The 25,382-nt window shown below is 45.4% G+C and overlaps 1 protein-coding gene and 1 pseudogene across 1 annotated transcript in view; one reads left to right on the forward strand and one right to left on the reverse strand.

The window, feature by feature from the left end:
- LOC144132880 (uncharacterized) overlaps nt 1–5,265 on the forward strand; it is a 74,742-nt gene extending 69,477 nt beyond the window's left edge. Inside the window, exon 3 of the mRNA XM_077665596.1 lies at nt 4,789–5,265. Coding sequence (XP_077521722.1) covers nt 4,789–5,007 — 219 coding nt within the window. The 3' untranslated portion in view covers nt 5,008–5,265. The remainder of the gene's footprint in view (nt 1–4,788) is intronic.
- Nucleotides 5,266–8,924: 3,659 nt separating this feature from the next.
- LOC144134292 (uncharacterized) lies at nt 8,925–25,382 on the reverse strand (annotated as a pseudogene).

The raw sequence follows: 25,382 nt of genomic DNA on the forward strand, positions 1-25,382 counted from the left end.
TCCTTCTTCGCCTGCTGACGTTCTGCCACCGTCTGCGTATGGGTCTTACATACAGCCGCCCCGCGTGCAAGAGGACCCATTGCCTCCTGCCTTCTCCGGCAACCGCCAGGCTGCCACCTCTCCTCGTTCCTCTTCTCCGCGGCGCCGTTCCCTATCTCCTATGCGCCGTCGGGCCAGCCCTTCCGCAGCGGAAAACTAATGAGCGCAGTTCCCGAGGCAAGAGCTGCGTCCCCTGGGAACTCTATACAAGGCCTCTGCTCTCACCAACAAACGTTATTGATGTTTTTGTCGAAGGTGTTGCAACCTGTGCTCTCGTGGACACCGGAGCTGCTGTCTCAATTATGGACGCGAAATTTTGTCGAAAACTGAAGACATGACGACATTTTCGGGAGTTTCTCTTCGCACTGCTACCGCCGAACAGGTCGAACCGCTCGCAACCTGCACCGCGCGAGTCGTTATTCAAGACGTCTTGTACATCATTCAATTCCTGATCCTCTCCTCTAGCTCCCATGACGTAATTCTAGGATGGGATTTCTTTCTGAGCACTCCGCCGTCGTCGATTGTAACCGCGCCGAAGTTACTTTTTCTGCTCAGCCTAACGCCTACCCGGCCGCACCGTCTCCTGAATATCCGGCCAAAGTACACCTGTCTCACGATGTCGAGCTCCCGGCAAATTCCTCTGTCCTTGTATCCCTCTCGTGCGCCTTCAGACGCAACCAACCTGCTGTAACTGTACTCTTTACCCCCTCGGAGTTATTTCTTCGCAGCAAGAACATGCCGCTACCCTTCGCTGTCCTCACGGTGACCTCCGGAACGACAGCCATGCTCGTCAGCAACCCTCTCTCATCTCCAGTGACCCTGATTCATGGTGAATGCCTTGGGTGCGTCGAACCGGCTGAACTGTTACACCAATTTCCTTCATCGTTTGATGCGTGCCAGTCTCCACTCGGGCGTTCTTCACATGTCCACCATACCATCGATACCTGCTCCCATCCACCTCTGCGACAGCGCCCATATCGCTTGTCAGCGACAGAGCGTCTAGTCCTCAACGAGCAAGAGGACGACATGCTTGAGCGTGGGATCATACAGCCGTCGCACAGCCCTTGGTCATCCCCGGTCGTGCTGGTTCGAAAGAAAGATGGCTCCATTAGACTCTGTGTGGATTATCGCCGCCTAAACACAATAACTAGGAAAGACGTTTATCCTCTACCACGCATCGATGACGCCCTCGATTGTCTGCAAGGTGCGGAATTCTTTTCGTCCCTGGATCTGCGTTCTGGATACTGGCAAATCCCCATGGCCAAATGCGATCGTGAAAAAACTGGTTTCGTCACGCCCGACGGACTATACGAATTTAACGTCATGCCATTTGGTCTTTGCAACACCCCCGCAACATTCGAACGCATGATGGATAACGTCTTGCGCGGCTTGCGCTGGAAGACATGTCTTTGCTACCTCGACGACATCGTTGTTTTCTCGGCCGACTTCTCCACACATATGACTCGTCTGCGCAAAGTGTTGACCTGCCTCACTGCCGCCGGGCTGCAACTAAATTTGAAGAAATACCACTTCGGCGCTCGCCAACTGACCGTACTCGGCCATGTCGTCTCCAAAGCGGGCATCTTTCCGGATCCGGCAAAGCTTCGCGCTGTTGCCGACTTTCCAAAGCCCTCTACTCTCAAAGAACTGCGGAGTTTCATTGGCCTCTGTTCCTAATTTCGACGCTTCATCCGAACTTTCGCTACAATCATTTCGCCTTTGACGCGGCTTCAAGGCCAGAACTCCTTGTCGTCATGGTCCTCTGAGTGCGATGAAGCTTTTGTTACCCTACGTCGACTCCTTATTTCATTTCCCATCCTTCGCCATTACGACCCTAACGTCCCGACAGAAGTACACACGGATGCTATCGGCGTGGGCACAGGTGCGGTGCTCGCCCAGCGAATACCTGGATTTCCAGAATACGTTGTCGCCTATGCGAGCCGCACGCTGTCCAAGGCCGAGATCAATTACACCGTCACAGAAAAGGAATGCTTGGCCATTTTGTGGGCGATAATCAAATTCCTACCATACCTCTACGGCCACCCTTTCGACGTAGTCACCGATCATCAAGCTTTGTGCTGGCTGTCATCGTGTAAGGATCCATCGGGTCTCCTTGGCCGCTGGGCTCTGCGCCTCCAGGAGTACGACATTCGAGTCGTCTATCACTCTGGCCTTAAGCACTCTGACGCTGACGCCCTCTCCCGGTGTCCGCTGCCTTCCGACACTGCGACCATCTCGAGCATTGACTCCGAGCTGTCCTCGTTGCACCCGGTAATCATGCTTGTGGAACAGCGCAAGGACCCCTGGATTACATCTCTCGTGCACCATCTGTCTGGGCCCCCTACGGCAGCTGCCTCTCGCTCACTTCGGCGACAAGCCCGCCACTTCACTTTGCCTGATGGTCTCCTCTATCGTCGCAATTACATGCCCGACGGTCGAAAATGGCTCCTTGTCATCCCTCGCCAACTACGAGCTGAAGTCTGCGCCTCTGTCCATGCCGACCCCAAGACTACTCATGCTGGTGTTTTGAAAACCTACACTCGACTTCGGCACCGGTACTACTGGCGTGGAATGTACAACTTTTTACGCAAGTACATTCACTCATGCATTGCGTGCCAACGCCGCAAGTCTCCGTCACAGCGCCTTTCTGGCCCATCGCAGCCATTACCTTGCCCTGGCCGTCCCTTTGATCGCGTCGGCATCGACCTTTACGGGCCCCTGCCCTCTACCCCTTCAGGTCACCTTTGGGTTATAGTCGCCATAGACCATCTCAAGCGTTATGCTGAAACGGCGGCTCTTCCGGCGGCTACAGCACGAGAGGTGGCCTTCTTCACTCTCCGCCAGCTCATTCTTCGCCACGGCGCCCCTCGTGAGCTTCTGAGCGACCGCGGCCGTGTGTTTTTATCCGAGGTTGTCCAGGCGCTTCTGCAAGAGTGCCGCATCGTTCACAGGACCTGCACTGCGTACCATCCTCAGACCAACGGCCTCACTGAACGGTTTAACCGGACACTCGGTGACATGCTCACCATGTATATCAGTCCCGACCATTCCAACTGGGACCTCGTTCTTCCGTTCGTCACCTACGCATATAATACCGCCGTCCAGTCCAACACAGGCTATTCTCCGTTCTTTCTTCTTTACGGCCGCGAACCTACAAGCATGCTTGACACCATTCTTCCCTACCATCTTTATGCATCTGACTGCGCACCTGCTTCTGAAATTGCCAAATATGCCGAGGAATGCCGCCAGCTCGCCCGTTCCCTCACGTCTGCTGACCAGAATCGACAAAAAGAACGTCGGGATTCCGGTAGTCAAACTCACGTACCCCTTTCCCCCGGCTCACTTGTCTGGCTTTGGATCCCTGCTGGCTCTCCTGGCCTGTCGTCCAAATTCCAAGCCAAATATCAAGACCCTTACCGTGTTCTTTCTTAACCTTCCCCTGAGAACTATGTCGTCGAACCACTGACACGCTCCTCTGACCTTCGCCGTCGTGGCCGTGAAACGGTGCATGTCAGTCGCCTCAAGCCTTACCATGACCCCTTGATCTGCACTACGCCTTGAGTCGCCAGGATGGCTCCTTTCATCCCCGGGAGCCATTGTAAAGACAAAGTTGTAACAACGAGGTAGCGGCAGTGCTATCGCTGAGCGCTTGCTGCTGCCGGGCTCTAGAATAACCGCGGACGCCTGGAAGGCCTAATTCAGCGCCTGGTTCTGCCTTCCTGGTTCTGGTGGTGCCTGAGCTATTAAACCCCCTTTCAAGTGTAATATCTTGGGTCCTAGGACCCTCACCAGATTTGTAATATCTGCGGCGGATCCTTGGACCCAAGATATAATGGTATCTGCGTATTGTTCAACCTCGTAGTTTGGACGGTGTCATAAAGAGAGTGTGGATCTATACGGGAGTAAATATGATAATATTTGAGCTATTAGGTTGGTGCTCAAAATTGGCATATATTACTGCAGAACGTGAAACATAACGAAAGCATGTATGTCTAACAAGCAACTCTTTCCATTAGGTTGCCTACGGAGCACCAGGTCCCTTTGCTATTATAAAAAGGCGGCTGAGCCCTTCACAACAATTTTTACGGCGTGTGGTATTGCTGTTGTTAATCGTAACTGTGGCGATAAAGTTCCTTGATATATTCAGGAACAACAGGGCACTGAAATTCTCGAAATTTTGTTTTCGTATTTTGACTAAATGCGTATGCGCTTTAGAATTCGGTAATTAAAGTTAATATTCAAACATTACTCGCACCCGGAATTTTTACGTTAGCACAGGATGAGCAGAATCTACCTCGGTGGAGATTCGTACTGTGCCGACATGGATCTGTTGATCTATGCTGAAGGCTTTTGACAGCGTTTTATCTCCGATCACTTAATTTTGCTTCAACTAATATCGAGTGCATGCTTCGACCTTAACATTATTTGCTGCACAACGATGGTTATCAGTTTTGCACCTGTGCAAAAATAAATTTTTGTGTAAATGTTTTTTCTTTCACTGCGAGAAGGCTCATGACTAACTTATGAACTTATAAATCATAAATCGACCCTTGCGTACGCACGAGGCTGGACCAGGACTTTGGTGCTCTGTTTCGCCTGCCGGTCACTGAGGTAATTAAAAGCGAACAATCGTGAATTTCTCGGCTTTTAACGATATCAGTGACGTGAAAGATTGTCGCACAGATATATCTGAAATTTCAAGTTGTTCACTCTTGTTTTGTGACAACGAAACTGTTAAAATTTCCCCAGGTGGTTGAAAGTAGCGGCGGCAACGGAACGAAGCTGGTCCATTACAACGGGCCGAATTTCGCGAACTTGCGAGTCTCTTACGTGCGTCTGGATGGTGCCGGTGATATATTAGGAGCCATCTTCGGCTCCATGGCGATCGTTCTGCCTAAGTTGCCTGAAGCATTCTGGAATGACTTGCTCATTTTCCAGATGCGGAACTTGCATAGAGAAATCTCATGACTTCACCTAATACACAATTTTCATTGCAAACGGAGAGGTCATTTCCATTCCCTACTGATTTCGTCTTGTGTTGTCTCACCATGTCATTAATGTCATGAAGTAGATCTACACAGTACGGGCCACGAAACCGTATCGAGAGTTGTTGTGTTAAGTAGTCAACGGAACGTTCACTGAAATTGCGAGTCTCCCCTTTATGACCAACTTTTGTACAAAATGTTATCTTCTTGAAATAAAATCGTGCATGCGCAGTGGGCTTCTCTCTGACCTCAGTTTTCAGCCGCAGACTTCTAGCCGTGCCTTTCTATCTTGACGACCTGCGTTACCAACCTGATCCTGCCCGTTATTTAATCCCTTACATTGAGGAAAAAGAGCGATATGCCTCAGGCCGCATCGCTGCGTTTCTTCTCATGAAATTTAGTTTTTGTGTCTCTCTGCGGGCATTCTTTACTCGCTCAGTTACACTTAAATAGGGATTGTGGAATACAGCGTGCTACAACCCATACCATTCTTGTTCCAGTACGCAAGAAACCGATGAAAATTTATATATTAGCTTCCAGTGAAAACTGCACGTGGTAAATTACTTGTGACTAACGTAATCGCTTAGGCTCAGGTGTTGCAGGTGATGCGGGAAACATCCTTCCCCAGAATGAAAAGGAATGAGCATTTGGACACTTGACTGCAGGAGGCGTGTGGCCTCAATATCAAGGAACGTCTAGCACTTTGTATTCATGACATTTGCGGCAGGCGGTGCGGACGACGAGGATGAAGCCTGCCTTCGTTAGGTTGAAAAAAATTGAAGGCGTCTACGCCGCCAGCACTGAAGTTACCCTCATGAGAGAGAGAGAGAGAGGTGAATGGAAATGCAGGGAGGTTAACTAGCCGGCGCCCAGTAAGCTGCCTTAAACATGGGAAGGGGCACGGAGGGAGAGATAAAAAGAGAAGGGAGGGTAAAGAGATCATTTTTTATGTGACCGTAGGCAATTACTAACAGGGTACACAGGGCACATACTGCATTGCATAAAATATACAGTGTGAATTTTCAACCATGACGCAATTAACCTCACCATACCCTCCAATTCTTGACAAAAGCATTTTTGAGCGGGAAGCCGCTTATGAACGCAATTTTTTCATATAATGTAAGATTTCACTATAACAACCAATATATCCGCAGATCACGCGAGGTCAATCTTCTATTTTTTTTCTCTATTCACGTTTTTGCTATCGTAAAAGCGTTCCCCAATGTTTTCTATAGCAGTCTTAATGTACGATGCGATCGATGGAAACACTTTAAAAGAAACATTTTACTACACACCAGAACAATAGACCATTACCTTCAATATTTTTCTAACAGTGTCTGGTATTTTTTCCCATTTTCCAAATTTTTACCCGAGAAAGCTGGACATGGAACTATGACGGACCCTTGGGTGAGGTCTGATGGCGACTGTGCAACAAGACAGATATTATATACGTCATATGGATCACTAGGTAGAAGAATAATGAATCAAGTCATTTTTTATAGGTAATGCTTAAATAAAATATTCATGACCGTGAACATCAAAGGTAAGCTGTATATTTAAATTTGTTTAATCACTAGCGTGCTTCGAAACATCGAGCGTCAAACATACGCACTTCAAAGCTCATTCAGTTGGCTGCCCTAATTTGCGCATTTGTAAAATTGCGTCTCTCGCACATTTTATGGAGCAAGTATATGCGCAATACGTGTGTATGATGGTGCAGCTTAAGTCAACTTGATTTCGCCGACGATATTATGCGCAACAACGCCATTTTAAACTTTAGTTATCCGAGAAAGCCAACGCAACAAGCTTTGAAATGCGTTCTTTTAACGTTAGATATTTCAAACTACATTGCCGAATAAGAAGATTTAAAAGCTGGATTGACCTTCTGTTCAATGATAGTCAATTTCGTAACACAACCTTGCCCCTGAGATGAAAACGGAAATGTTTGTTGGTTAATTCAAGCCAAACAATCGTCAACTTAAAGAACCACATGAAGCCCATGATGTCCGCTTTGCTGTGCAATCCAGCTTGACAGACCGCACCAACGCATTTCTCAGTTTGAAGATATAAATATCTAAATGTTAAAAGAAACCAAACTGCACGGTGAAACTGAGCTGCTCGGGCCATGGCAACAAAAAAATCATTATTCTTATACTTTACTTTGTTGTGTTACAGTTAATATAATCTTTGACTCCGTGCTGGCATTGCTCTTGCCCCGCGATTTTCTTCTTTTACTCCAGGACGCTTATTCTATCCTTTTTAGTGCACCCCTCCGCGCACAGCTCGCAATTTTCTCGGCTCGGGTTGCAGAGTTTACGGTGTTTCTCCTGTCCCCGTATTCCTACGTTGTGCTTGGTCGATGTCTGCATCGTATAAAGCTGAAGGCCAATTTGCCGCATGGTGTTTCACTAATATCTATGGCTGCAGAAAGTACAGAACTCGAAGCCGCAAGGAATTCCAAATACGAATGACGCAGACCTAAGCCTGAAGTTGATGCGAAACAGGTGCAACGTACATATCTACCACGTTACCTATCTTACATGTGTTTGTTGGCGTGGTACTCTTAATGCTTGAACACAGTGCGTTTAATACGTTCAATAAACTCTTAAGTGGAACGCCATTATTGATAATATTGCATAAATTTACAATACAAAAGAGAATGACAGCTATCTTTATACTTCTGTAAGCATTTTTTCTCTAAAAACGATATTATATTATCATTGATTCCACTGTAAAAAGCCTTTGTTAAACGTATTAAGTGCGCCATTTTTAGTTATGGATTAATTTCGATTCTGTTGTGGTTGTATCGTCGCAGGAATTGTCAGAGATATATAAACACAAATTCAAGCCGTTGGTGTTATGGTTCGCACGTTGCGAAGCTTTCCCCATGTAACACATCTGCTCCTCTGTCACTCCGGTTTGAGAACATCAACGGGCAGCGATTTCTTCCTGGCTCATTTTGGGTTCTCGTTTTTTAAGCTAACCGATATTTCTCAAATAGCTTCCCATCTCAAGGGCTCTGCGTTATCATCGAACAGAATTGATCTATTTCTAAACTGCACTCGTGGGCCGCTCTTAATACTGGTTGCATCTAAATGACTTTATTAGGTCAAAGAAAAGGTTTCAGGGGGGTATACTACTGTTGCAGATGTGCATGGATGTAAGCTTCACGTATGGCCTGATCCACTAACCATCTCTGACCAGCAGGCTGATTGGTCTGTAACGCAGCCTCCTTGGAGGAAGGAATATAATGAGGGGACTGTCGGTGAGGAAGGGCATTCTGAGATGTACTGGAAGAAGGAGTATTTGGGAAGGCCACAATACTCACAATGACGAGCCGAAATCTACAGTCTGGTTTAATATCAGGTTGGTAAGTGTTGGTCAGTGAGTGAGGAAGGGACCACCTCCAGAGCAGTAGCATGAAGCGACCTCTGCTATTGAGCAGTGGTTGTTGGAAATCGGCCTTAAGTTTGCATGAAGTTCCTCTTGAGGAATTCTGCACACTCCTTTATGTACAAGCATTGTTTTCAAAGGTGCGCAGAGATGGGCACAATAGACAATCTCATTCGCTGAATATGGCGGCGACGGTAAAGAGATGACTGAAATTCGAAGAAATAAAGAAAAGTTGCTAGAAACCCTTCTTATAAATTGATCCCTCCAAAACATCTATGGTAGCGCAGCACACGTTTTATGTGGGAAGCGACTAGACATTCTTGTGCAACTAAATAAACTAAAATGCTAAAACTCTAAAGGTACTGCTTTAAAAGTTGGTGCGAACACACCCTTATACATATTCGAAGTATTGTATAGGAATCAAATCAGGTAAGGATAAGATGTAGACAGTCTCCCATAAATATCGCGCTGAAAGATGTTAAAAATATGATTTTGCTTTCCTCGGGATCACCTCTGCACAGAATCAAAAATAAATTGCGTCCTACAGTGCATTCCCTGGTAAGGTTTGAATTAACATGTTGGTAATTAGTTATGCGCAGGAAGTGGAAGAAAAGTAGATATTACATATGTTCTGGTGTGTCGATGCCGGTCATTTGTGGTCTAGTGAATTTGACAGCACAAAGAGAAAGGCGCCAAATGGCTGCCTATATTTACAAATTTTCTTCCTTCTATTTGAAAAAAAAAAACTGGTTTAGGGGTAACGTGCTTCTTAGAGCCATGCTTTCGACAGGCTTATTTCGCACAAATGAAAGTACAAATCAGTGATATTGCTCATTTATTACAGCCCAAAACCTCCTACTGAAAGTCTGGAATCGCAGAACAATTCGTCATTCCGGCATAGAGTTTAATGCTTTGCCTGTACTATCAATCGCTTCCTATTAAGCAAACAAGCTTCTATCTTCTGATATTGAAATCAGAAAAGCATGACTTAATTGGGAGAAAAAAATTACCTTCTTCAAGGCTTGTTTATATATGCTGTAGACTAGTGTGCCACGTGATTCACCTACAACGTGCATTATAACTGTATGATTCGTGCATAGAAATTTCTTTTCCTGTACTGAAAACTTGGTACTATTTCTTTATGACCTCTCTTTCAGGCATTCTTTTGAATCGTAAACTACGGCGACCATCTCTAAAGGCTATGAGTAAATGCCTTAGGCTCATCGAGCATGAAAATATGACTATATGTGTACATTTTGATGGCTTCTTTTTTACATTCGCATGACGTTATATACATTTGACTGCCGACGCCGATAAGAATAACTAAGTCAATAAATTGTGACATATTTCATTCTACCTTGCACAATATTACTCAGAAAGCGAAAGTACAGGCATCGCGTATTGCATTTACAGGATATGCTTTTAAGTAGTATTGTCCATTTAGCGATTTCGCGATATTCTGTTTAGTGGCAGCCCCTTTAGTGGTTTCGTGGCAGTAGTGTAAAGCCCTATTGAAACTTGTCGTGTATTGTGTAACGAACTTTATGCTGAAGAGGAAAGGATAAATATATTTTCGGCAATGATGAAGAAGGAAATTGCCAAAGGCCGATGTGCCGAGACAGTCGTGCAGCTGCACGAGGCCTTGATCACAAAATCTGCATTCTCATTCACTCACACTGCAGCTCTACTGACGACAGCTGAGATGAGCCGAGAGTTGAGGTTGCCTACACATACCCCTCCTACTAGCAATGATTCCTCTGGTTGAATGAGTACAGCATTTACTCAAGACGCCGAGGTTTCCCACCTGAAATACAGTGTAATGAAGAAAAGTTTCTTGATGCGCAGGGTGAATATTCTTGGTTTCACAATGGTGCTTACGTGCTTAAAAATTTCTACGCTTAACAAATTAACGGATGCGTCTGGTAATACTCATGCAAGTTATAAGATTTCAATAACAAGATTACTCGCGCCACTGAGGGCCAAAACATTCCAGCTATTTCTTGGGCCATTTTAAACCCGCGCCTAAGGGGGTGGGGGGGGGGGGGGCAGAGCGATATCAATCAAATCGCGACACTTAGTAACGCAGTTACCACGTGACATTTTCTGCCCCACCTGCGCTGCAGCTGCGAAGAGCAGCGGTGCAGCTCCGTGCTTGAACTGAGCTCCGGTGCGATGAAGCATTGCCGTCGGCTTCTGGCCGTGGCCTCGACGTAGAGAAAAGGCGATTACGTCCTCCTGCACTTCCTTCAGGAGAGGAAAATGATGTGGAAACTCTAGGAAGTGACTTCGCTCTTGCGTGTCAGCCGCATCATGAGTACAGGGTTTTTCGCCCAAGAGCTTCCACAAGTTTTCTAAACGAACTTTTTAAAATAAAAACGTTTTTTTCGGCATAGAATTCTCAGTGGCTTAGCGAATCGATTCAGAATACAGCTAAGAAGCGCTATCTAGAAGGCTGGTTAAAGAATACTGAGTATTTCACTTTTCGAATATTACTTTCCTCTCCTCAAATATTCAGAGGCCTGGAGCCCACCGTAAGTAATACTGACATCAGCTTTTAGAATTTCCAAAACGTTGTGGCCCTCGACGCGGTGTGCCAACAAACTTTGCCTATATGGCGCAAAGATACATGCGCTTTCTGAAAGCTTACAGGCAAAGGCACCTCCAGTGAACGAAACCTGTCGAAGTAGACGAAATTTGTTGTTGCACAGCGCCGAGGGCAACTGTGTTTTCTAAATTAAAGAAAAATGATTTGAATACTACTTAGTGCGGGCTATACGCCTATGAATTAATGAGGAGGCTAAGATTAATAGGCAGAGAGTTGAGAATTCATTATATGTTAACCGACATAATATTTTGCACATGTTAGCAGTGTTCTGAAGCGCTACGCTGTAGACAATGTCACACCGAAAAAGGCCCTCGTGTAAGACAAGAACGCTATTTTAAAACATTGATAAACATGTTAGGGGAAGTATCCGGTATGTACATTACTTCCATGAGGATCCAACGACGGCTTTCTTCTACCTTACTTGTACACGATTAAATAAGAGGCGGCCACACATTAGAGTGGCCGCCTTTCTTGATTCCTTCACTTCTCTCTCCATCGCTCGTATATTTTGTTAAGCGCTGCAAGCCTTCTTTTAGATTCTAGGTAAAATTTAGGAACTGGCGTCAGCCTCAACTGAATTACAGAATAGGAAACGAATTATCATTTTCTTGGTGCGAGTAGCTGTTTCTATCACAAGTTTGACCATATAGTGTTTTGGTGCACAGAGCAGAGTGCCAACTGTTTTTAAAGGAGACACTGCAGACAGCTTCTAATGGCACTTGGCAACGACGCGTGGACTACCTCAGCCCGTAATAGGGGCCAAATTAGACTCCTTGAATTGCAACATAATGCGAACAAGAAAGAACGTCGATATCTGAGGCTGCACCAGCTTACACCTCCCGCTACCAATCTCTGGATCGTCCTGTCACACTTTCTGTACCAAAATCGACAGGCGGAAATTTTACTGCCGGATTCATTAGGATACATTACAGATATTTTTGTTTGCCTACCACGAAAGCTGTCGGTCGTTTGTTGAATCCCAAAAATCCATCATCCTGAAACTCACGTCCCCTAATGCACACTTTTATGCTAATACTGGCAGCGTCGATTTGTTTGCCTGTCCAGTATTAGGGGCGAACGAACTGCGGCAAGTGCGGGTATCCGACAGAAAGACGTGGCTACTTTCGAGCCGTCTGTACCTGCGTCCATTGTTTGGGCGTCAATAGTGAAGTTTCCATGCAGAGCTCTATTTTTTAGACCTGGTTTTTAAAGAAATGCTTGTCTCTCACCCCCCTCACACACACACACACACACACACACACACACACACACACACACACACACACACACACACACACACACACACACACACACACACACACACACACACACACACACACACACACACACACACACACACACACACACACACACACACACACACACACACACACACACACACACACACACACACACACACACACACACACACACACACACACACACACACACACACACACACACACACACACACACACACACACACACACACACACACACACACACACACACACACACACACACACACACACACACACACACACACACACACACACACACACACACACACACACACACACACACACACACACACACACACACACACACACACACACACACACACACACACACACACACACACACACACACACACACACACACACACACACACACACACACACACACACACACACACACACACACACACACACACACACACACACACACACACACACACACACACACACACACACACACACACACACACACACACACACACACACACACACACACACACACACACACACACACACACACACACACACACACACACACACACACACACACACACACACACACACACACACACACACACACACACACACACACACACACACACACACACACACACACACACACACACACACACACACACACACACACACACACACACACACACACACACACACACACACACACACACACACACACACACACACACACACACACACACACAGACACACACACACACAAGCATCGAAATATGGGAGTGCAAAGTAGGTCACTGCACATTTTCTCTAAGGAAAATTTAGGGTACGCAGTATTTTGGTTAGAGGAAACCATGCCACTTTCACATGAGGTGAAGAGGATTTGTTATATGAAGCTCTGTTCGATGTCCACATTTATATCACTTTCACATGAGGTGTAGAGGATATGTTTTATGAAGCTCTGTTGGATATCCAGAATTATTAACCACTAAATGTCGTAAGTACACTCGAAAAGTAATTTTGAATACTAGACGTGCATGAATTTTTTTACGAAATCTACTCTTCATATATATGCTGATCCGGAATGAAGAGTTTAGTTTCAAGTATTAAGCACAAGAAGCCAGATAAGGAGGCTCAAAAAAAGTAAAATATATACCACTGCCCGCGTGATGCCAGCATTTTTCTTAATCGTGAACTCCTTGTTTGCACAAAAAAATTGTTTCTGCAGGGCAACGCCTACAGCAGGCGCATGCAGGTGTTCCTTGGCATCAAGTCACTCGCCTGTACAACTAGCCCCGATGCTGCAGTCGCCAAGCTGCTGGACTAACCTGATTACAACGTTGAGACCGTATTTCTCTTGCTCGTGTACCTTGTCTTTCCCCACCTGTAATTTCTAAATACCAGAAGTAAAAGTAATATTCAAAAAGTGAAATACTCAGTATTATTTAACCAGCCTTCTAGATAGCGCGTCTTAGCTGTATTCTGAATCGATTCGCTAAGCCGCTGAGAATTCTATGCCGAAAAAAAACGTTCTTTTATTTTAAAAAGTTCGTTTAGAAAACTTGTGGAAACTCTTGGGCGAAAACCCGGTACTCATGATGCGGCTGACAAGCAAGAGCGAAGTCACTTCCTAGAGTTTCTACACCATTTTCCTCTCCTGAAGGAAGTGCAGGAGGACGTAATCGCCTTTTCTCTACGTTGAGGCCACGGCCAGAAGCCGACGTCAATGCTTTATCACACCGGAACTCAGTTCAAGCACGGAGCTGCACCGCTGCTCTTCGCAGCTGCAGCGCAGGTGGGGCAGAAAATGTCACGTGGTAACCGCGTCACCAAGTGTCGCGATTTGATTGATATCGCTCTGCCCCCTCCCCCCTCTCCCTTAGGCGCGGGTTTAGAATGGCCCGAGAAATAGCTGGAATGTTTTGGCCCTCAGTTTCGAGAGTAGTCTTGTTTTTGAAATCTTATAACTGACATGAGTATTACCAGACGCCGGCTACAAGTAGCTAATAGCAATCAGAAGCTTATCTGTAGTAGTTAAAAAGTTGGCTATTGAAATTTAATTAAACACTCTACTAGTTTCCATGATTCGCCTGCTTTTTGAAGTCCGCCAACACCGGTATTACTATGCCGCAGAAAGGATTCTCGTCACCTCAGAAACCGTTTTGTCAAAATAATACTGCTGCGCTTCTCTGAAACGCTTGGTAGATTTGCTTCATAGATTTCCAGAAAGCATTTGACTGGGTCGAAACTAGAATTCATTCAAGAGTGGCGCAAGCACTGATTAGAGCAGGCATCCGTTAATTTGTTAAGCGTAGAAGTTTTTAAGCGCGTAAGCACCATTGTGAGACCAAGAATATTCACCTTGCGCATCAAGAAACTTTTGTGCATTGCACTGTATTTCCGGTGGGAAACCTCGACGTCTTGATTAAATGCTGTACTAATTCAACGAGAGGAATCATTGCTAGTAGGAGGGGTATGTGTAGGCCGCCTCAACTCTCGGCTCATCTCAGCTCTCGTCAGTAGAGCTGCAGTGTGAGTGAATGAGAATTCAGATTTTATGATCAAGACCTCGTGCAGCTGCACGAGTGTCTCGGCACATCGGCCTTTGGCGATTTTCCTCTTCATCATTGCCGAAAATATATTTATCCTTTCCTCTTCAGCATAAAGTTCGTTACACAATACACGACAAGTTTCAATAGGGCTTTCCACTACTGCCACGAAACCACTAAATGGGCTGCCACTAAACAGAATATCACGAAATCGCTAAATGGACAGTACTACTTAAAACCATATCCTGGAAATGCAATAGGCGATGCCTGTACTTTCGCTTTCTGTGTAATATTGTGCAGGGTAGCAGAACACTTTATTTCTTCATATAACTTTTGTGACGCACCGTTCTGCTATGTCTGTCTAGGTCCTCGATCATGCTTTACTCTTCGGTCCTGGATTACTTACCAAAGCGATGGCATCAGCAGACAAGAGATTGCTTAGGTATTGTCCATTACGTGTTATCCCCATCTCTTCGGAATCCAGTTCTCTGGATACTTCTTGGAAATAACCGGACAACAGTGGTAGATAGTTAATGCCCCACGCCTAGACGCTTCCTGATTGGCATTGTATCATTTCCTCTGTGCCGGGCAACAGTCGTAGGGCAACTGCTGAAGTTATTTTCCAGCGCCTTCCAAACGACTGTTCTACACCCTTGTACACGATGCCTGTTTGCCTTCAACACCCTGCTTACGAATAAAGACCTTGCTTTCCCCAATGTCCGCATTGCTTTGAGAGGTGTACGAACCATTTTATTTTTAACACAGGAATGCACTAAAAGCCTGCCTTTCACCGTTAGGCTTCTGATCTTATCCTCTGAACCCACCCTCTCCACAATGTAACTTAATATATTTGTAAAATGTGTCAGGTCTGAGGTGGTCTTTTGGCCACGCACCTTTGGCTCCTAATCGCAAGACTGTTTGCCCGACCACTTAAACTGCCCTGTAATGGTCTCAATGCTGCTTTCGTTCTTTCTACTTTGTATTTGCGAATGCAAATAACTGGTTAGCCGGATCGGTAAAACATTGCGCTACATGAAATGTCTGACTATCGAGTCATCACTCGCATTAGAGATTGCAGCACTACGTCGCTAGGCGTATTGTCCGCAGGAAAAGCGGTTTGCATATTGATCAGGGTTGGCCTTCTTAACAGCGCAGTATAATTGAAACGAGGACGCTTTGATTCGCGCGTCGTGGACCTGATAGGCCAGCGGATGCGATACAGATGGAAACCTAATCGGCTGTGACGGGCGACAGATTATAACGTAATCGGAGAACACGTGTGACACCTTTAACCACGGACATGAAAGAACAGGCGCTGCTTACCAAAGCAAGATATTACAAAAGGAAGACTAATTGAACGAATCTATAGAGGTCTTATTATCGAGGTGTTGACATTGCAACACAAAACTTCTCTCGACATATGCGTTCTTGAACAAGGGCAGGAAAGCTAGCAACTTTTCATGTATTTAAATGAACCTTGCTCTCTGTATGCAAAGTAGCTTTAAAATATATAGTCCTAATTATTTTTCACGTTTCTCATTTCTTCGTTGCCTCACTTCTAGGCACGCGGGCTGTCCTGTCAGAGCGGGCTGATAAATGCGAAATAGCTTCAACGAGATCTCGTACACATACCGCAGTTTGCATGGGCTCCTGGCGTTCTGCACTGTGGACGCAAATGAACCCGTTGTCGACATCCGTGTTAACATGTTTCGACAATGTTTATGAACGTGCGTATGTTCATTTCTCGTATAATGCAATCCGAGAGCACATTTCTCACTGCTGGGCTTCGCCGTCGCATGAGTGGGTACGCTTCTCCTGTCCATCCCCATCTGCCCACAAGCAGCGTTGCTGGGGACCCATGTCGAGTAGCCGTGTTCACAGTTCACACTTCGCGGCAAAGTGAACGTCTCTTTCTTCAGAACCTCTTCCCGTGCTTTATCTATAAGCCACTTTTGTATATAAATTACTGGACGCCTCTAGCGAAAATCTGAACGAATTTTAAACTTAAAGCCACTCTCCGCAATGCTACAAAAGAAATTGGAGAGCGCATTTCTACTGTAAAAGTACTGTACGTAGTCCTTCTAAGTATTGGGCTTTTAAAAGGAACGGTACGAGTATATCGCAAGTAGTTGCGGATGTAATGTCATCGAAGTATATTCTCAACGCAATTGAAGCGAGCCCGTTCACGATTCTAAGCAAAAGCTGAACTCTGCTTGTTGGTGTTGCTAAGCTATTTAATATTTTCTTAAACTGCTCCGTCCCGGGAGTTGAAGGCATGTTAAAGAATGATACAATTTTTGAAATTTGGCACGTTAGTAAAGGACGAATACGTAGAAGAAACACACTGGGGCAGCCGATGGAAAACTTTTTGGTCCCATTCCAACAGAGGACAGTGAAAACAACTTTTCTATTATTTCTTTCTATACACTGGAACAAAATGTTAAACATTAATGAGCGACAGGCGCAGCATTCTGCATTACTTGATAAATGCGTCGCCCCAAACACGGAAGACCCAGCTCTTCAGCCCATCCAGATGAGATTTAAGGTGGAAGGTGGGCCATTGTCATGAGCACTGATTTGCAGGCCAAGAATAGCGCAAGAGCTTTTAGACCCCACCACCAATAATGGCCGCACTCTGAGGTGCGCTTGTCTGCTTGGCGTACGTGGTCCCTCCGAGCCAAGCACTTATGAATGAGAGTCTTTTCAGCTCCCAAGAGAACGCCGTTAAAGGTGTGCACTTTCCACATCGCAATAAAGCCATGTGCTCCGGAGGATGTCTTCTGTATTTCAAAGTGATAGCCATTAAATACCTGAAATAATTCCATTCAAAAGATTTCTCCACAAAGGAAAAGCTACGGTTGCCGGAATAATATTATTGGCATAGTAAAACACATGGCACAACGTGACAAGCAGGTTATATCCTTGTAATGTCTCCGCATTGAGCCTATACTCTCGGCGGGTTTTTTTTAGACAGAAAAATCATAGTACCCTGCTTCTCCCCTTTTCTTGTTCTTACAATATATACCTAATTTCAACTCCACAAACATTTTGACAGACGTCAACGCATGCTCACTTAGATGTCTCGGGTATTACTGCTGCTTTTCACCACAGAATTTGATCCTTTCATCTCAGTAAGTATTCGCAAACAACGATTCGTCTGAACAACGCATTGCCATAATTAGGAAGATTTCTTTCCTCTTTACGATATTTTTTTACTAGCACTGCGCGTGTCTGTCTGCTGTTACGCCGTCACTGATAGCTTTCAATCATCGGTTCTCGCCTCTTCCAATAATCAATGTTCAGCACGCAGGATTCAAACAGGCAGAAGAATATTTGTAACGGGAACCTTGTCTGCTTCGTTTCTTCTCGAGGCATATTGATATCATGAGTTGGATGTTACTTATTACCATTTTCTCAGTGCTGGTGGGCCCAGTCACTTGCGTCTAACATTTTGGGCAATGGCACAACGCACATTTCAGCTTAAGACAATTGAAAGCCTTCTTACCTGTGTGTCCGGTACTTCCAAATATTGATGTCACCTAAAGTCCTTCCGAGCTGACAACGTGCCAGCTAGCTGCGTGCAGTTCATCTTTATACGACGAGAAGATTGCGCATGCGGGGGTTTTAGCGAGACTGTTTATTCGCACGCAATCATAGAGCTTCCTCTGAGGTGCAATGCCCTTCGTTCCTCGTCTGATCTCCGTGTCTTCAGCCCTTGCCCAACTTTGTATGATTGTATCCCATTCATGGGGCTCCGGATAAAAAGAAAAACCTACATAGACACGCTCACTCTGCGAGGCAACGGTTAGTGGCTTTCTTTAGTGCCGCATCAGGAGAGAACCGGGTCAAATAGCACATTTTTATAGTGTTGCGCGCGGTGGCGCTGTTCAAAAATATTTCTGGTTCACGCGCACCCTGACTGCTCCTGTTTATTTTTGGCACATGTGCAATGCTCTAAACACAATGAAAGCACTACTACAAGAAGGTAGTAGGGGCTTCACTTATCTACACCGAGTAGCCATTGGAAAGCAGGTGTTAATTCCTCAACTGTAGGCAGCAGCTAAGGTCCGTCTTAAGAGTATGACGTGATAACTTTACTGGGTTAATTCCCGTATAGAGAGAACTGATCGTTCCCTACCTAACATTCAGAGATGGTGGCGAGTCCTCACATCACTACCAGCGAAGTAGCGCAGCGGTAAATAGTTGCGCAACTGAACTGGCAGGTGACTCTTTCTATTACAACCACCGGTAGGGAGTGTGCGACCCATGTCATTCTTCCCAAGCTACCTCTCGCGTAATTGGCGCAACATTCCGTCGAACTTACCCGCCTTACAATTCAAGCTTACCCGGGTAACTAAGCTCGAGTGTAAACTCATGTTGCTGACAACGGCACAAGAGCGTACGTACGTACGTACTGTGGCAAGATTCTTGGTCGGCGTTGGTGAAAGTATGAGTGCTTTTGCATTAAAAGTTCATTTGGGAATAGGAGTCCCCAGCTGCGAGGAACAAGACGAGACATTGAATCCAGGGTGGCGCCTAGTTGACAAACTAATTTACTGTCGGAGTGACCACTGATACACAAGCGTTTAGAGCATCCAAATCCAACAACAGAAGACGTAACATGACGACATAATTTTAAGACGAAAACCACCCTGTGCAAGAAAGTGCATAATGTTTGACGGTTCCCAACAAGGTATCGCAAAGTTTCGATCCCGTTTTCCACAGCAAGGAACGAAGCTTCATCTCTTGTGCCCGCTAAAACTCTCTGATGTGTCCGATTAAATATGCCTACATCGACCGCGCATATCGTCCCAGCACGTGATAAGCTGCAATAATTCAGGACAAGCTGCTTGGCCAAAAGGTGAATGCGGGAACAATGAGGAACAACATGCTGTAATAGTAGCAGCGGTGAACAAGGAGAGGCATTTCACGCAGAGAATTCCTGTTAGAGAAGCCGTACACATGGGGTGCATCGTATAATAAGATAGAAGATCGAAAACAGCGCCTTAAAGATTCACTTCTCCGCAGAATCATTAATGTACTAAAATACGCTACATCAGCACTGCAACTGTAATATGCGAAAGGAAATACTTCAACGCCTTGCTGTCGAATATTCACTATCTCGTTGCGACACTTCTACTGCAAAGTGCGCCTTTGTGCTAACTGCAATGAACGCAGCCCGACAAACCTTGGTCGGAACATAAGCGTGTGCCCCGCCGCGGTGGCTCGGTAGTTAGGGCGCTCGACTACTGATCCGGAGTTCCCGGGTTCGAACGCGACCGCGGCGGCTGCGTTTTTATGGAGGAAAAACGCTAAGGCGCCCGTGTGCTGTGCGATGTCAGTGCACGTTAAAGATCCCCAGGTGGTCAAAATTCCGGAGCCCTCCACTACGGCACCTCTCTTCCTTTCTTCTTTCACTCCCTCCTTTACTCCTCCCTTACGGCGCGGTTCAGGTGTCCAATGATATATGAGACAGATACTGTGCCATTTCCTTTCCCCCCAAAACCAATTAAACATAAGCGTGTTATATTCACCCGTTTCTTGCTTCGGCGCTCTGTGGTTGTGCCTTTCATCACAATTACGCGATAACACATCCGCATCTCCTTTTTAATAATGTTTTGAAAAAAGCTTTGTTCTTAGCGCAAAAACAACCTTTAGATATCGAAACTAGGAAAGTGTTTTATACAGGATTTGCTTCTTACTGATTAACTATCTCACGGCTTCTTTTTTGTGTCTGTGTTCCAATGAGCATTTAACACAAATACAAAAACCTTAGGTGAAAATGCAGAGATTTCTTGGTTTATGAAGCACATTACACTGAAGGCAAAAGAATATACTTAATCTGATATTTTTTAAGATAGCGTACTTAATATCTCCGACGTCAACACGTAACCACATCCCGAGATGAGTACATTTGCACGCATACTCTGGATTAAAGCAGTCAAAGATTATCCATCCTTTCTGAAGTATTTTATTAGGCCAACAAACACATATAATACATCAACACCAGAAGTTCAAATCTGTACAAAGGTAAAGAACAACTTGCGATCTGATGAGCATAAAAGCGTACAGTTGAAGAGTGCACCATATTTACAGCTGGGAGGAATGCTTTAAATTGAAAATAACCACAAATTATAAGTGGAAGAGGCTTTTAATTTGGCTCCACAGCAGAAAAAAAAATACCCGTATAAAGGGGACGTTAACAAGTACAGTGCGAAAACCATACCAATTTTTTTAGGTTCTTTTTTTAACAGTTTCTAACAAGTGGCCATAATGATAGCAGTTTGAATAATTTCAGTATCATTCAAGCGGTGGTCCTGTGACCCACGCATTCTTTATGCAGGTGTTTTTTTTCGATCACTTTCATTCTTTTACTACCAGCAAGCGCGAATAAATTACTTCCACAACCCCTGCCTTGATATTTATCTGACAAGAACGTGACCGCTATCACAGCGTCCACTTGCGCAAACCCTGCTCACTCCCGGATCGACGGAGAGCTAGTCGGCGCCGCTGCTAGCGACGCGAGGTGCCGAATCAAGTGGTGCGATTTGGTTCATTGCGCTTTGGTTCATGTATGTTCAGATCGAAGAGAATTTTTATGAATCGAATCGCATTTGCAGCTCTAAGCCTTCACTGTACCATTCTTCAGTTCTTGTGCTTCTGTGGCAATGTTGCCATAGGCGGTATGTACGCATTGCAAACCTTGACGACGAATTCGTTAATAGTTGTAGCATGCACCGCACAAGTCGCCACCACCGCCGAAATCTAATTATTCCCCAGACGTGCACAGATCGTCAGATACTGTAGGCGCGTCATCTGGTTGGCATCATAAAGGACATAAAACTGACCAGATTAATAGCAATGTTAACACAGTCAATATTGTATCTGCCTCTAAAAACGTGCACAAAAGTGAAGATTCTGAATTCCAATTTAACGCAAAGCGCGCAATAAAACTGCGGAATAATTAAATCAAAAGGCTTGTGTCATGACGCTTTAAGCACTATTATGCTCCTCAGGGCTACTTAACGCAATCCCACGCGTACCAAGAGTACTTCTTGAAATCATTAAAAAAACTAACCCGTACCTCATACCTCTTTTGTAATCAATTGCGTCTCTTGAGAAACATTAACCAGCTGTGAAATTTTCTCTTCTGCGCCTTTTTTATTTCTGAGTCTTTCAGCTATCTTACCCACCTCGTTACCGCATGGTGAGAATGAGAAGGCGCAGGAAGCCTTGACTACGGCCAGGTTCTTCTCTATCGAGTCGATGATAATATGGGTCTCCAGATAAACTCTCGTACTAGCTAGTGCGTACAAATGGGCTTCAAATCTATTCCAATCCCCCCAGCGCATTTGCATGATGCTGCGGATGTCATTAGCCGCTGGACAAAACTGCTACGAAGTGCAAAATGGTATGTTGCACTTGAGAAGATAAAAGTTAAAGAGAAAAAGCTAGTTTGTATTATACACAGTAGATACTACCTCTATAAGAAGTACCGCCGTTGAGGTAGCTAAGAGTGCCGCAAAACACGAGAAAAACTGCCGGAAATGGCTTACATTCCCAGAATCATTGCTCCTACCCTTACTCTCCTCCGGATCAGGTTTACGATACGGGCAAACGATCAGCCGTATATCCGGCCACAGTAAAGATGCCTCAAATATCCTACGAAGAATGACATTGTAGGCTCTTGCCAAAGGGTAATCCTTGCGGACCGGAGTTACTACCAAGATAAGAGTGATCACTTCTTTTGATTCAATGACTCGAGGTGCGACAGAGCTGACGAAGCACTCAGTGAATCGGTTCACGAGACAGAATCGCCCTTTCTGCTCGGCACACAACAAGCAATCTCTCTTCGACTTTTTCACGAAGGGCTCGTGTTTTCCATGTTTAACGACTGCTGCCTGTATTTTTGAATAGAGTGGGCTCAATGTGATGTTCTTAACAACTAAATTGTGATGCATTACCGTGCCTCGAAGAAGACATGGTAAGATGCGTCCGTGGTTAAGCGCTTCTTCCAGCTCTTCAAGCGTGTCAGTGTTGTCCGGAGATAAGCGCGAACTAAGCCTAGACGTAAGCTCGCTTCTCAAATAATTCGACAATGGAAGAATGGCGAGAATCCAGGCAGCAAATACAAATACGTGGATCAATGTCCAGCGTTTCGTGGCAGGAAGAGGATAGGATGTAGAATAGAATGATGCCATAAAAAACGTTAAGGGCTCCAGAATAGAACAACGAAAGGCGCGTTCATGTTGAAAATTTGAAATCTTAATCACGAGAAGGCATGATCCGATACAGGCGGCCGTCAGTAAGAATCCTGCCTTGCTCTTTACCAGCATATTGAAGAGTGGCTCAGGACGAAAGTTCTCGCGACGGGAATAGAAAGTTTCATACGTGTATACTAACGCTGGCGGAATTAAAGTTACGCTGTTCTCGCTCGCTGCGCACATCTCCATAGCGATATCAATCCTTCCTCTATATATATCGACACTGATGGTCTTAAAACTGTCGTACAGCTGCGTTACAAGAGTTGCGTTATGTGCGCGCAGCGCGTTTTTAATCATGTCAACTTCCCTTCCGAAGCAAGGACGGTTATCACTAGAAAGGCGTCGACTGTAGCATGCGATGCGTACCTGCTTGTTTCTCAACCTACCGCTTGTGCCTGAATGAAAATCGAACCCCCGCAATAGCGACTGGCAGCTCTGAGAGTAAATTGAAGCTTTCGAGGATTCGAAGCTTTCTGGTGGCCTCGATCTCTCTTTATCGTTTTGGGCAGGCATTTAACATTTCTGTGCCATGCGATCTCGATCCTTACGGTGCGAATATTCTAACGCATACACCATGGTGGCGCTGCTTTCCGCACTATCTTCAAGGACTACCCAGTCGATGAGATAAAAGGTGCTGAAATCTTGGAACGTTGCTTTGAGGCAATTTAAGTGGTCTCGGCTTATCTTTGGCAGAACAGCAATCGTCTTGATGCTGCGGTGGCTGTTCTGGGCAAGCATGCGGTGTAAGTCAAAATTTGGCAGTGTCCATCTACTCGATGGCCACTCTAGGCGGGTAAACCAGTACTGCGCTGACGGATCCCAAAATCCTTCACATGTGACTACAGCGACGTGGTCGTGTCGGCTTATCCACGTGCCGAGTTCGGCAATGATATTTTCTGGGCCCCTTTCGGCCGACAGAGAAAAAGACACCTCAATGGAGAGAAAAAGTACAATCAGCAGAGAAAGCTGAACCATCGCTCGTCTAAAAAAATAGATACCTGAAAGTGGAGCTTTGCTGGAGATGGAACTGCAGTATTTAGAAATTACAGGTGGGGAAAGAGAACGTACACGAGGAAGAGAAATACGGTCCCAAAGTTGTAATCAGGATAGTCCAGCAGCTTGGCAACTGCAGCAGCGAGGCTAGTTGTACAGGCGAGTAAGTTGATTCCAGGGAACAACTGCATGTCCCTGCTGTAGGCGTTGCCCTGCACAACCAAGTTTTTTGTGCTAGCAAGGAGTTCACGATAAATAAAAATGCTGGCTTCACGCGGGCAGTAGTAAATTTTTACTTTTTTTCAGCCTTCTTATCTGGCTTCTTGTGCTTACTACTTGAAAATGAACTGTTCATTCCGAATCAGTATATATATGGAGAGGTGATTTCGTGAAAAAATTGTGCACATCTAGTATTCAAAATTATTTTTCGAGTGTACTTACGACAATAGGCGGTTCATAATTCTGGACATCCAACAGGGCTTCATAAAACAGATCCTCTACACCTCATGTGAAAGTGGCATCGTTTCCACTCTACCAAAATACTGTTCCATAAATTTCCCTTATAGGAAATGCGCAACCTACTTTGTACTCCCATATGTCGATGCGTGTGTTTGTGTGCGTGTGTGTGTGTGTGCACGCGCGCGCGTTCGTGAGTCGGTGAGAGACAAGCATTTCTTAAAAAACGAGGTCTAAAAAATAGAGCTCTGCATGGAAGCTTCACTATTGACGCCCAAACAATGGACGCAGGTACAGACGGCTCCAAAGTAGGCACGTCTCTCTGTCTGATACCCGCACTTGCCGCAGTTCTTTCGCCCCTAATACTGGACAGGCAAACAAATCGACGCTGCCAGTATTAGCATAAAAGTGTGCATTTGGGGACGCGAGTTTCAGGATGATGGATTTTTGGGATTCAACAAACGACCGACAGCTTTCGTGGTAGGCAAACAGAAATCTCTCTGCGAAAAATGTCCAAGCTCTCTGCATCCTAATGAATCCGGCAGTAAAATTTCCGCCTGTCGATTTTGCTGCAGAAAGTGTGGCAGGACGATCCAGAGATTGGTAGCGGGAGGTGCAAGCTGGTGCAGCCTCAGATATCGACGTTCTTTCTTGTTCGCATTATGTTGCAATTCAAGGAGTCTAATTTGGCCCCTATTACAGGCTGAGGTCGTCCACGCGTCGTTGCCAAGTACCATTAGAAGCTGTCTGCAGTGTCTCCTTTCAAAACAGTTGGCACTCTGCTCTGTGCACCAAAACAGCCTATGGTCAAACCTGTGATCGAAATAGCT

The sequence above is a fragment of the Amblyomma americanum genome, chromosome 5 (assembly GCF_052857255.1).
Source record: "Amblyomma americanum isolate KBUSLIRL-KWMA chromosome 5, ASM5285725v1, whole genome shotgun sequence".
Classification (NCBI taxonomy): Eukaryota; Metazoa; Arthropoda; class Arachnida; order Ixodida; family Ixodidae; genus Amblyomma; species Amblyomma americanum.